General features: G+C 43.8%; 1 protein-coding gene across 7 annotated transcripts in view; it reads right to left on the bottom strand.

Moving 5' to 3' along the window:
• Nucleotides 1–643: 643 nt before the first annotated feature.
• LOC110522816 (disabled homolog 2-interacting protein) overlaps nucleotides 644–15,008 on the bottom strand; it is a 251,182-nt gene continuing 236,817 nt past the window's right edge. For 6 of the 7 annotated variants that reach the window (XM_036977016.1, XM_036977017.1, XM_036977019.1 and 3 more), the window contains 4 exons: nucleotides 7,301–7,435; nucleotides 4,007–4,209; nucleotides 2,871–2,958; nucleotides 644–1,555 (listed from right to left, as the gene is read on the bottom strand). In XM_036977016.1, coding sequence (XP_036832911.1) covers nucleotides 1,388–1,555; nucleotides 2,871–2,958; nucleotides 4,007–4,209; nucleotides 7,301–7,435 — 594 coding nt within the window. In that variant the 3' untranslated portion in view covers nucleotides 644–1,387. The remainder of the gene's footprint in view (nucleotides 1,556–2,870; nucleotides 2,959–4,006; nucleotides 4,210–7,300; nucleotides 7,436–15,008) is intronic. The other variant, XM_036977020.1, reaches the window with a different exon arrangement.

Here is a 15,008-nt window from a genome sequence, read left to right as displayed (position 1 = left end):
ACACAGCTGAACACACCATCCACACAGTCAAACATGGTGGTGGCAGCATCATGGTTTGGGCCTGCTTTTCTTCAGCAGGGACAGGGAAGATGGTTAAAATTGATGGGAAGATGGATGGAGCCAAATACAGGACCATTCTGGAAGAAAACCTGATGGAGTCTGCAAAAGACCTGAGACTGGGACGGAGATTTGTCTTCCAACAAGACAATGATCCAAAACATAAAGCAAAATCTACAATGGAATGGTTCAAAAATAAACATATCCAGGTGTTAGAATGGCCAAGTCAAAGTCCAGACCTGAATCCAATCGAGAATCTGTGGAAAGAACTGAAAACTGCTGTTCACAAATGCTCTCCATCCAACCTCACTGAGCTCGAGCTGTTTTGCAAGGAGGAATGGGAAAAAATTTCAGTCTCTCGATGTGCAAAACTGATAGAGACATACCCCAAGCGACTTACAGCTGTAATCGCAGCAAAAGGTGGCGCTACAAAGTATTAACTTAAGGGGGCTGAATCATTTTGCACGCCCAATTTTTCAGTTTTTGATTTGTTAAAAAAGTTTGAAATATCCAATAAATGTCGTTCCACTTCATGATTGTGTCCCACTTGTTGTTGATTCTTCACAAAAAAATACAGTTTTATATCTTTATGTTTGAAGCCTGAAATGTGGCAAAAGGTCGCAAAGTTCAAGGGGGCCGAATACTTTCGCAAGGCACTGTAAAAATAAAGATCAGTTTGGACAAAAAATATTTCAAAGCTCCTATTTGGTTTTTAAAAGAATGAGATAAGATCTAAATAAATCATTGTTTTGTTATTGTTTTGTACAAGGTCCACGTAACCTGCTCCTAACAGAGAGAAGAAGAGAGGAGGTCAGGAAAGGAGAGTAAAACAGAGAAGAGAAAAGAGGAGAGGAAAGGAGAACAGAGAAGAAGAGAAGAGGAGAGTAAAGAGGTTTTGGGTGACTATCTGACAGACAATGTGTTGATTATATAGTGGTTTGACCCAAGCTTTAGGGAAGAGAGCCTGAAATTGTCCCAGCAACTGCATACATCCAATGGAAACATCCAAGTCGATTGATTGACGGAGAGTTCAGTTCATGTCTACAGCTTGTCCCGGCTTCTCCTCTGCAGGGCCCATCTGGTGTTCAGCTCTGTCCATTGATTCGTTGTCTCTTTCCTGGTCTGCTGTCTGTCAAACTGAAGACCCGCCTCCTCGCTTGGCCCCTGGCAGTGGTCTCCCCACTCACATTCTCCTCACCATGTAGTGTCCATATAAGGAAGTGTCCTCTACAAGCACCAGCCAACACACACACACACACACACATACACACACACACACACACACACACACACACACACACACACACACGCACACCCTCTCTCTCTGCCTCTAGCAGTTGCTGCTGTTCCTGAACTCTCCATTCTCAGTGATCTGGAGCTTGGTGGGGTTGGTTGGGGAGATGCCGTTACGGGTCTGCATGCTGTAGCGCTCCTTCAGCTGGGTCAGGGCACTCATCAGACGGGCGTTGGCCGTGTCCAGGGACGCTATACGTTTCTCCTGCAGAGAGAGATAGAAAGAGAGAGAGAGAAACACTGGATTAGAGAGGTAGAGACGGAGGAAAGTGGTAGACAGCAACGAGAGAGATACCAAATATAGACCTGTGCAAAGATAGGTGGTGAAGTACACAGACAACTAGACAAGCAGACACATTCATGTAAACATTTTATGGTAGTTTCCTGCTCCTGTTAGTGTCTGTGTGCAGGGTTAACTGAATCATCTATAGTCCTGTCGCATTCATCCACCAGAGGTGTTCTCTAATTCACTATTCACCTCTCTCTCTTCTCTCTCTCTGCATAATGAGCTTTCCATATTCATGCTCCCTGTCTGTTGACTCAGGGAGAGGCTCACTGCCTTACCACCGCCAGTTTGTTTCCACACTCAACTCCCATTACTTTACTGTGAGGATGAGCTGTGAGTGTGTGTGTGCATCGCTGTCTGTGAGTTGACATTGAGGAGTTTTTAACACAAGATCTATTCAACTTTGTTTAACTCACATAACTCATACGTTTGTGTGTATGCAACATGTCTGGATCAGAAAAGGCTACAACACAGAGCAGGAGATAGAATACAGTTCAAATGAGTCACCTTGTCTCAACACGCTTGTCGACAGACAGGCTAGAAGAATAATGTAAATGTAGGTATTAGTTAGTCTGTAAGACTAAAGCGGAGAGTCGTGCTGCGCTCAGCCATCCGAGCCTAGTCACTGCCACAGAGATCTGACAGCTTGAATGAAACACCTCTATGTAAGTTCTGTCAGCCTTCACGTCCTGTAGCAGACGACACACTCCCACACACGCAGAGGGACGGATGTACACACATAACAATACATCCCAATATATTGTGCACAGTTGACTGGGAGCTACATGGGCGTCTGGGTATTCTTCAAGCGTCTCTCTATATTAGGTTTAAACATTGCAAACAGGAAGTGCGTGTGTGTGTGCGCTCAACTCATTCTAAGATGTTTATAATGACCTGCAGTACTGTTTCATGACACCAGGGACCGCCCTGCTCTCTCTATTTATTTGATTTGATTTGTTTAATTTAACCTTTATTTAACTAGGCAAGTCAGTTAAGAACACATTCTTATTTACAATGACGGCCTACCCCGGACGACACTGGGCCAATTCTGCATCGCTCTTTGGTACTCCCAATCATGGCCTGATGTAATACAGCCTGGATTCAAACCAGGGACTGCAGTGACACCTCTTGTACTGAGATGCAGTACCTTAGACTCTATGGCCCTATGGCCCTATGGGGCTTTAAACAGTCAACAAACTGACTGTATGGAGTTGTATATGTGACTGACTCTCACCTGTGCATCAATGATCTTCTGTTTGGAGTCAACCACAGCCTGCATGTCATTGTGATCTTTCTTTAGCTCCTCTTCCACTGACATTAACCTGGACACACACACACACACAGACACACAGACACACAGACACACACAGACACACACACACACACACACACACACACACACACACACACACACACACACACACACACACACACACACACACACACACACACACACACACACACACACACACACAGAGACACACACACACACAGTTAAAGGGACATCAGCAACACAAAGCACTACATACACCCAGCGTATGAAATAAGGTATAGTATGTGGATACAGAACAGAATCATGTGTACTGTGTGTTACTCTGGCTCACACTAGTCTGGCAGGACCTTCCAGCTGTATGGCGGACTACAGACTGGAACTGAGGCATTTTGGGCCTGCTGGTCTGTTAGTACTTTAGATCTGTATGTAGAGTATAATATGTTTCATATAGTTATTAGAATGAGGGTCTCTTGGGACTGCTGGTCTGCTATGCATTTAGGAGATGTGTGTACAACTTCTAACTGAGTTTGTGAGAGGTGTGTGTAGGGGTGTACAACTTCTAACTGAGTTTGTGAGAGGTGTGTGTAGGGGTGTACAACTTCTAACTGAGTTTCTGAGAGGTGTGTGCATCTCGGTACTCTTGTCTGCAAGGCGTTTTAGAAATATGGATAACAGTACATTCACTTGAATTGAGTTTGTGAAATGTGTATGTATTGATTGGTGTGTGTGTGTGTGTGTGTGTGTGTGTGTGTGTGTGTGTGTGTGTGTGTGTGTGTGTGTGTGTGTGTGTGTGTGTGTGTGTGTCGGCTCTAATTGAGTTAGCAGGGTTCAGTGTGACACGGATCTGAAAGGAACATGGAAGCTGTATGTCTTCTGACATCACAGACCAGGAGATAACATCAGGAACACACAGCAGATAACATCACCCATCCATCCCCCTCTTTCGCTCTGCGTATGCTTGCTCTCTCTTACCAAATCTTTCTCTCTTTCTGTTTCTCTCTTCATCTCTATCTTACTTTCTCCATCTCTCACTCTCTCTTTCTCTTACTTTCCCCAGTCTCTGTCTGGAAAGGGTCTGATCCCCACACCTTATGTACCTGCTTATAATACCCTTCATCTGGAGGTCCTTGTCATCCTGCTGTCGTCTCAGGCGTTCCTCAGACTCCTCCAGCCGTGCCTGGTACTCCATCAGCACCTTTTGAGCACCGTCGTCCTGACCCTTCAGACGAGCCTCGTACTCCTCCAGCTTCTGGACCGACACACGCAGCTTCTCCTGGAGGACCACAATCTCCTGCTGGTACTGAGGGGGGGGGGGGGGTTAAAGGAGACAGATAGGGTTAAAGGAAGAGTCAGAATCATCTTCAACAACAATACAGCCACCTCCTGCTGGTACTAGAGAAAGGAGAGAGAGAAAGAGAGTGTTTTTATTATCATCATAGTCATCATCATATCATCATCGTCATTAACACTGCAAAACCGATACTTATGTCAATGGCGCCAACCCATACTGGCCTATTCAATTGTCCTGTTGTTGCTAGGTAGAGGTGGTCAGTGAAGAGAGCAGTAACCGGCATTGTTATCATCACAATAATCAGTGTCAATGTTCTCCTCGTCACAGTGGTCCCTAAGGTAGACCTTGACAGGTGTTTCAACTCATTTCCATAATTTCCTCACCATTTTTGCTTCTTATCCAATTTATTCTTTTTTTTGTGCACCTGGTTCCATTTCAAGTTTTAAACAGTAAAATATTGAAGGGAAACTGAAACTTGGACAGGGCAGGATTAGAAGTGTGGAAGTGTTAAAGGCTGTAAGTAGACATTAGCCAACACTCACAGTAAAACTTCCAACTTTTCTAAGCCACCAGTATTCCCGAGAGAGATGAGTTTATTTTCCTTCCATGTCCCAAATCCCCACCAGCACTCGAATTTGATCCCTAACCTCTAAAACTGGGGACTTAAGTGGAGTACTGTTCCAGAAGAGAGGAGGAGAGGGAGGAGAGGGATTCAACCTCTGCAGCTCAAGCCCTGGACTCTGGGAAAAGCTTGCCTTGACCTCCCTCCGGACCTGTGAGCGGTCCTGAAGAGGAGAGGGTTGGTGCTGTCTGAGAAATTAGGAGTGTAATCAAATCCTGTCTGGCTTCAATAAAACACACATCCGAGCTCCTTCAGCAGCATTCAAGGGAAGCCAGGTAGAAACGGAGCACACCTCATCAGAGAATATGATAAAAAAGTTGACTCAACGCTGTCCTTCACAAGAACACTGGACCAAACGTGAAATATGAATAAACCTATGAAAATAAGTGCTGCTCACTGTCAATCCCCTATTTTCTCTCATTTTCTGCTTCATAAAATCATGTAAGCATGATGTGCAGCAGAGGTGTGTGTGACAGCCAATAGGCAGTGGAGGTGTGTGTGTGTGACAGACAATCAAAGCATTGAGTGCTGACAGCCATTGGGATGAGAAGCAGGTGAAGGAGCAGCAGCAGAAGCGGGAAGCATTCTCCCCGCACACACACATGGACATACACACACACACGGACATGGACATACACACACACATGGACATGCACACACACATGGACATACACACACACATGGACATACACACACACATGGACATACACAAACACATGGACATACACACACACATGGACATACACACACACACATGGACATACACACACACACATGGACATACACACACACACATGGACATACACACACACATGGACATACACACACACATGGACATACACACACACATGGACATACACACACACATGGACATACACACACACATGGACATACACACACACATGGACATACACACACACATGGACATACATACACACACACATGGACGTACACACACACACGGACATACACACACACATGGACATACATACACACACACATGGACATACACACACATGGACATACATGCACACATGGACATACATACACACACATGGACATAAACACACACATGGACATACACACACACATGGACATACATACACACACACATGGACATACACACACACATGGACATACACACATGGACATACACACACACACATGGACATACACACATGGACATACACACACACATGGACATACACACACACATGGACATACACACTCACATGGACATACACACACACACACATGGACATACACACACACATGGACATACACACACACATGGGCATACACACTCACATGGACATACACACACACATGGACATACACACACACACATGGACATACACACACACATGGACATACAGACTCACATGGACATACACACATGGACATACACATACACACATGGACATACACACATGGACATACACACACACACATGGACATACACACTCACATGGACATACACACACACACACACATGGACATACACACACACATGGACATACACACACACATGGACATACACACACACATGGACATACAGACTCACATGGACATACACACATGGACATACACACACACACATGGACATACACACATGGACATACACACACACACATGGACATACACACACACATGGACATACACACTCACATGGACATACACACACACACATGGACATACACACACACACACACACATGGACATACACACACACATGGACATACACACTCACATGGACATACACACACACACACACACACACATGGACATACACACACACACACATGGACATACACACACACATGGACATACACACATGGACATACACACACACACATGGACATACACACATGGACATACACACACACACATGGACATACACACATGGACATACACACACACATGGACATACACATACACATGGACATACACACTCACATGGACATACACACACACACACATGGACATACACACACACATGGACATACACACACACATGGGCATACACACTCACATGGACATACACACACACATGGACATACACACACACATGGACATACACACTCACATGGACATACACACTCACATGGAAATACATACACACATGGACATACACACACACATGGACATACACACACACATGGACATACACACACATTCCCAATTTGACTGTAAGAGTCTAGGAATACCTGGTTGAAATCCTTTGACCATACAAAAGGAGTATCTGTTATTAGAGATGCAGGTTTATTGTGAGTGATTGTAAGTTGTAAGGGGGTAGGGTTAAGGGTAGGAGTGAGGGCTTGACATTGGAAGTTGAGGGGAATAGAGAAAGAGCTGGTTAAAGTGCAAGGGGGGTAGTGTTGAGGGTTAGTTGGAGAGGAGGTGTCTAAAGGGTGGGTGCTGAGAACTGGGGTACTGGGAGGTTAAGGAGGTTACATGGAGTTTGGTTTGTGACGTTACCTTCTCGGCCTGAGTGAGATCCTCTCTGTTTCTGAACTCGGGGTCCATCCCCTCATGGTCTACATACTGAACATTCATATTCAACAGCCAGGCAGCCGTACGGTCCAGTGCATTGGGCTTCACTGGGGAGGGGGCCTAGTGGAACCAACACAACACACACATGAGCTGAGCCGAGAAGGACACACACGTCATATGGTACACACACACCGGCATACGGTACACAGTACATACACTACATATCCATAGGATGTGGACATCTGCTCGTCGAACATCTCATTCCAAAATCATGGAGTTGGTCCCCCCTTTGCTTCTATAACCTCTACTATTCTGGGAAGGCTTTCCACTAGATGTTGGAACATTGCTGCAGGGACTTGCTTCCATTCAGCCACAAGAGCATTAGTGAGGTCGGGCACTGATGTTGGGGCGATTAGGCCTGGCTCGCAGTCGCCGTTCCAATTCATCCCAAAAGGGGTTTGATGGGGTTGAGGTCAGGGCTCTGTGCAGGCCAGTCAAGTTCTTCCACACCGATCTTGACAAACCATTTATGGATCTCGCTTTATGCACAGGGGCATTGTCATGCTGAAACAGGAAAGGGCCTTCCCCAAACTGTGGCCACAAAGTTGGAAGCACAGAATCGTCTAGAATGTCATTGTATGCTGTAGGGTTAAGATTTCTTTACACTGGAACTAAGAGGCCCGAACCATGAAAAACAACCCTAAACCATTATTCCTCCTCTACCTAACTTTACAGTTGGCACTATGCATTGGGGCAGGTAGTGTTCTACTGGCATCTGACAAACCCAGATATGTCCATGGGACTGCCAGATGGCGAAGTGTGATTCATCACTCCAGAGAACGCGTTTCCACTGCTTTGGAGTCCAATGGCGGCGAGCATTACACCACCCCAGGTGGCGCTTGGCATTGAGCATGGAAACCCATTTCATGAAGCTCCCGACGAACAGTTCTTGTGCTGACATTGCTTATAGAGGCAGTTTGGAACTCGGTAGTGAGTGTTGCAACCGAGGACAGACGATTTATACGCGCTTCAGCACTCAGCGGTCCCGTTCTGTGAGCTTGTGTGGCCTAACAATTCGTGGCTGAGCCGTTGTTGCTCCTAGACGTTTACACTTCACAATAACAGCACTTACAATTTCCTAGCAGGGTAGAAATTTTATGAACGGACTTGTTAGATAGGTGGCATCCTATCGTGCCACGATGAAAGCCACTGAGCTCTTCAGTAAGGCCATTCTACTGCCAACGTTTGTCTATGGAGATTGCATGGCAGTGTGTTTGATTTTATACACTTGGCTAAAATAGCCGACTAATTTGAAGGGGTGTCCACATACTTTTGTATTTATAGTGTACATCCACACATACAGAGTATGTACACACAGGAATAAGCTTGAAATGCACATGGAATGTATAGAACACTAAAGCAGAGTGGCGTGTTTGTGTATGGGTGTGTGTGTGTGTGTGGCTTTGGGTGTGGGTGTGTGTGTGTGTGTGTGTGTGTGTGTGTGTGTGTGTGTGTGTGTTGGCTGGTGCTTGTAGAGGACACTTGCTTGTGAGTGCTTGTGAGAGAGTGTGTGTGACAGGGTTTCTGTTAGCAGGCAATTGTCTTTTGGCTAATAAAAATCTATTAAAAGCCTTTTGGCCGATGAAAACAAATGAAAAGCCGATAAAACTGTTGCTGGACAAAATGAATATATATAAAAAAAACATTGCAAAATAATGCTTTTTATTCATTGATGGAAATACCAGTCGATGCAAATACATTTGACCATCATGCTTATCGGTCTGCACGAGTAAAACATATGATTTTATAAGTCCATTCATTGCACAACAATTCTACATGCAAACGAGTGTTAACAGTTTTGGTGCATGATTAAAAAGAGCTACTATTTTTTACTAGTAATTGAAGAGCGCCTCCCATTCGCCATTCAAGTGCAGCCAACAGGATATCAGTGCGTCACCCACCACTTTACAATGTGAGCTGGAGGAAGTATGCATTTTGAAAACATACTTAATTGTTTGAAACTTGAATGTTTTATTTCATATTGTTGGACATGTCTTACCATGCTTCAAAGTAGCTTATAGGCAAAATCTGACCATGGAAACGTGGAGGCAATTCTTTTATAAAACTTCATAGGCAGTGCATGAGTTTCACGTTTCTACCATTCTGCGTGCCAGTTATGATTTTCATATGCACATTTTCGTGGAACAGTTTCATTATAATAAGAACGTTTTCATTTCTCAAAATCGTTGATCTGAATTAAAATGATAAAAATTGAATAGTTAAAAGTTAACTAATACGAGATCACCAGCCTCTGACACATGGACACATTGATACACCGGGATCCATTGGCTGCTAAAGAAATGAGCGCATGGAACTCATTGTCCATAGGTCAATGCAGCAGTACACCTATAACTTACTTCCACTGCTCTTTCACACTGAGGATTGGTGATTATCGATGGGGAGATTGTTGGAACGTTTTTTTCAAATAGCATACATTAGCAATGGATGTTAGAAAACACTTTCCTACATTTCTGCACAGCAGTCCAGGTATTTCTATGCTTGCGCATGATCACACGCTCCCTCAACATTATCAGGACAGAGAAACCAGACACATGCTCATTCCTCACCTGGAACATTCCAAACAAAAGACTATGAAAATAATTGACAAATATCATAAGTGAACAAAAATGTTCCCAGGTGAGCTGTTTAGAATTTTGGCAAATGTTTGAAAATGACGTTTTATTGCTTACCATAATCTACATGTGATTTCTGTTCTTCTGATCACTGTGGGTGGAAGCCCCAATGGCTATGCAGCCAATGCATATGGGTCAGGTATGTTTCTCAAATGGCCGGTAAATTAAAATCTTGTCCGTCAACACATTTTCCTAACAGAAATCCTGGTGTGAGTGTGTGTGTGTCATTAGATGTGTCAGTTGTGGTGACTGACAGTTGGTGAGAACACCGTGGGAGCCAAAACAGTCTGCAACTGAAACCTTTGAAAATGACTGGATATCTGTATTTGAATCTCAAATATGGTGAACTGAATTAATTAAAATATATTAGCTCAAATGTTGCTCTGTCATTTCATTGTCAAATACCAAGGTCAAGACAGGCGAGAGATTTCAACTGAATATATGATGTTCGTCAGTTTAGTCAGTCAGTTAGTAACATGTTAATGTGATGTTAGTTGAGGTTGTACAGTATCATAATTTCTACACTGGATTGAGTATAGTTTTGATTACAGCTGTGTTACACAGATTACAATTATAGTTGCAATCTCCTCAGTATAGCATTGCTCTATTAAATAATACATGCATCAGCAGACAGAGCTGAAAACCAGTTAGTGCAGCCTGACAGCGACTCAATCAAGCATTGATTTTCTTCTCAATGTCTCTCTCGAATCCACCTGTTATATATATCTAATGGCATTCAAAGAGGAAGAAAGACGACATTAAAAACAACATGCTTAACAAATCCCCGAGAGGGCTGTCATGACGTGGCCCTTTCTGGGTGTAGATCATGGCCTCCCCCTCTCTTTCTCTCACTCTCTCTCTCCTAAACCCAGGTTTTATTGCCCCAGGTCGTAAATAGCACAGAGACTCTCCCTGACCATGCAATTGAGAGAGTTTCACAGTAAGACAAAGGGATTCTCCAGGCCAATTCTACTACGTCCCAGAATTTGAGAATGGAACAATACTCATATTCTGGAGAATGTGTAAACGGTCGGTGGAGAAGCCAGCTCCGACCCGGTCCGTTTTGGTTCATGTTTGTGACCTCATGAAAGACAATACAGCCACATTAACCTAACTCGGTTTATACATGTGCCTCAGTTATGAGGTTTGCATCTAATTATTGTATAAAATGAATGAGTAAAGACTAAATCATTTGTGAAATTATGTAATGTGAGGTTAACCTTAAATTTAAGAGGTTTAAACATTTAAGTATTCCCTGTAAAGTTGAACTAGTCAGCGGCCACGCCCCCATGAGCATAGACATGATCTGCCGCCTTTTCTACTCCTGAGGAAATTCACATCAGACCACACAAACACCAGTGTAAGCTAAGGTTGCAATGGTTGTTGAATTCCTAACCATACCACGTGGAGCATTGGCTACACGGCTGGAAATGGTTCAACTCTGAGACTATCGATACCTACAGAATAAGAACAAATCTTAGATACTAATTACTAAATTATGTAAACCTAGGATGCAAATACCGACAACCGCCAAAACATCTATTCGAAGAACAATGGATGCCTGACGTATCCATTACAACAGACAATATCAGGAGCCGCTGATAAAGCTACCACCATGAAAGACATTGTGTCACGCCTGCTCCCGCTCTTTCTCCCTCTGGCACACAAGGGCGCCAGACTCCACAACATTACGCATTCAAGCCACCTTCAGTACGCACACCTGCCTTTCCCTGTCACGCGCATCAGCGCTCATTGGACTCACGTGGACTCAATTACTTGCGGAATTTACTTCCCTATATCTGTCTGTTTCCTAGCTCTATTCCCTGCTTCGGGATTGTTTGTCATATGTCCTTGTTTACCCATGTGCTGACGCTGTTCCTGTCGTGTTCCTGGATAAATGTTTGACTCCCCGTACCTGCTTCTCATCTCCGGAGTCAGGTCCTTGCACATTGTGCCTTCTGGGGAAGTAACCAGAGACTCTCTGATGAATTGACTCTCCAGCAGACGGATTCCAACAGAGAAGACAACAACGACACCTGAACGGCCATTCATGTGCGAAGGATTAGCATTTCAATGACTATAATTATCCAGTGTGTGTAGTGATCCATTTTGTCTTTCCCACTCCTTTATCAGTCCACACCCCCTTTCCTTTGTCCACCAAGCCGTCATATCGGATTAGTCAGGGAATCTTCCCTATCGTTGTTAGTAAACAATATCTACTGTTTGTTTGTTTATGCATTTTTTGTGATTATTTAGATAGTAAATAAATGTTTAAGCCAATTTGTGTATGGATGATTCATGGTTTAGGCTGGGTTCGTGCAGATAAACAATAATTCTACCACGTTTGAAATGAGACTGACGTAAGGTAAATAATAATTCATTAATAGAAGACTAATATATCTGATATTAAAACATCTGAAGAGTTATATTCAGAAAATTCTAACTTTGTAATCTGAAGATTTTCAGTGGTGCCCCAACTTCCCATTTAATTAAATGTAGATGATTAGTTTAATCACTTAATAATAATTACAGAGAAATTATTTGATAAAATAACAGTCATCACATTTAATGATAGCCAGAGACACGACAGGGCGGAGGATGACGCAGACAACATGGGCCTACACTACATCCTCAACCCAAAGACATATGCAAGGATATTGTTTCTGGACTTTAGTTCTGCATTCAATACCATCATCGCAGAACTGCTACAAGACAAACTCTCCCAGCTGAACCTGTCCAGCTCCATCTGTCAAGCTGGGAAAACACCTTTCGGACTCTTTATCCCTCAGCACCGGAGCGCTGCAAGGATGCATGCTCTCACCTCTACTCACTCACTCTACACCAATGACAACACCTCCAATATTGCATCTGTCAAACTACTCAAGTTTGCAGATGACACCATTCTGGTCTGTCTCATCACCAACGGCGATGACTCAATGAACTGTGGAGAGACCGACCGGCTGGTGGCCTGGTGCAGTCGCAATAACCTGGAACTCAACACAGACAAAACCATGGAGATGGTGGTTGACTTCAGAAAACTCCTCCCACCATCTCTCCCCCTGGAGATTAATGGCTCAACTGTTAACACGGCTGAATCGTTCAAATTCCTGTGGACCATCATCTCCCACAACCTCAAGTTGGAGGACAACATCACAGAGGTCACCAAGAAGGCACACCAGCGGATGGACTACTTGTGGCAGGTGAAAAAACTCAACATCTCCCAGTCAAACCTGATCTGGTTTTACGCATCAATCGTTGAGTCCATCGAGGTCCTGCAAGACTTCAGGGCAAGGAAGCGTGCAGGAAAGATCATCCCGACCCCTCCCACCCGGTCACCCCCACATCCAGAAATTCACCTCTGGCAGGCGTTTCAGGTCACTCATGACCTCCCGCCACCTGAACAGTTTCTTCCCCCGTGCTGTGGCCCTCACCAACCACAGAGACTAAAGGACTATGCTGTGGCCCTCACCAACCACAGAGACTAAAGGACTATGCTATGTCCCTCACCAACCACAGAGACTAAAGGACTATGCTGTGGCACTCACCAACCACAGAGACTAAAAGACTATGCTGTGGCCCTCACCAACCACAGAGACTAAAGGACTATGCACTCTATGCTGCACACCGCATCAATCCATCTCTGAACTGTACACTAAATAACTGCACTCAACTTGCATTGCACTTTGTTCATCTCTCTGCATTTAGATATTCATACTGATACTGTAAATGTGTACATCCACTGCATATCAACCGTATACCCACTGCATATCAACCGTATACCCACTGTATATCAACCGTATACCCACTGGATATCAACCGTATACCCACTGTATATCAACCATATACCCACTGCATATCAACCATATACCCGCTGGATATCAACCGTATACCCACTGCATATCAACCGTATACCCACTGCATATCAACCGTATACCCACTGTATATCAACCGTATACCCACTGGATATCAACCGTATACCCACTGCATATCAACCGTATACCCACTGTATATCAACCGTATACCCACTGTATATCAACCGTATACCCACTGTATATCAACCGTATACCCACTGGATATCAACCGTATACCCACTGCATATCAACCGTATACCCACTGTATATCAACCATATACCCACTGGATCTCAACCGTATACCCACTGTATATCAACCATATATCCACTGGATATCAACCATATACCCACTGTATTTAAACCGTATACCCACTGTATATCAACCGTATACCCACTGTATTTCAACCGTATACCCACTGTATATCAACCGTATACCCACTGGATATCAACTGTATACCCACTGTATTTCAACCGTATACCCACTGCAAATCAACCGTATACCCACTGTATTTAAACCGTATACCCACTGTATATCAACCGTATACCCACTGGATATCAACCATATACCCACTGTATATCAACCGTATACCCACTGGATATCAACTGTATACCCACTGTATTTCAACCGTATACCCACTGTATATCAACCATATACCCACTGGATATCAACCATATACCCACTGTATATCAACCGTATACCCACTGGATATCAACTGTATACCCACTGGATATCAACCATATACCCACTGTATATCAACCGTATACCCACTGGATATCAACTGTATACCCACTGTATTTCAACCGTATACCCACTGTATATCAACCATATACCCACTGGATATCAACCATATACCCACTGTATTTCAACCGTATACCCACTGCAAATCAACCGTATACCCACTGTATTCCAACCGTATACCCACTGTATATCAACTGTATACCCACTGGATATTGTATATCTGCTCATTCTCTTATAGCTCTATGCTCACTCTACCTAGTTGTATATAATGTATGTAAACTTATTTTAAACTCTGCTGTCTGTATTCTGTCTCTAAATGTTGTCTTTCACTAGCAGCACAATATCAACAAGTACAACTCTGAGTATGTGTAAATGTCATTGGCAATGATTAAAGGTGATTCTGATTCTGA

Source organism: Oncorhynchus mykiss, chromosome 5, assembly GCF_013265735.2.
Source record: "Oncorhynchus mykiss isolate Arlee chromosome 5, USDA_OmykA_1.1, whole genome shotgun sequence".
NCBI classification, from domain to species: domain Eukaryota; kingdom Metazoa; phylum Chordata; class Actinopteri; order Salmoniformes; family Salmonidae; genus Oncorhynchus; species Oncorhynchus mykiss.
The sequence above is the reverse complement of the archived record's forward strand: the minus strand, read 5'-3'. Positions and strand labels throughout refer to the sequence as shown.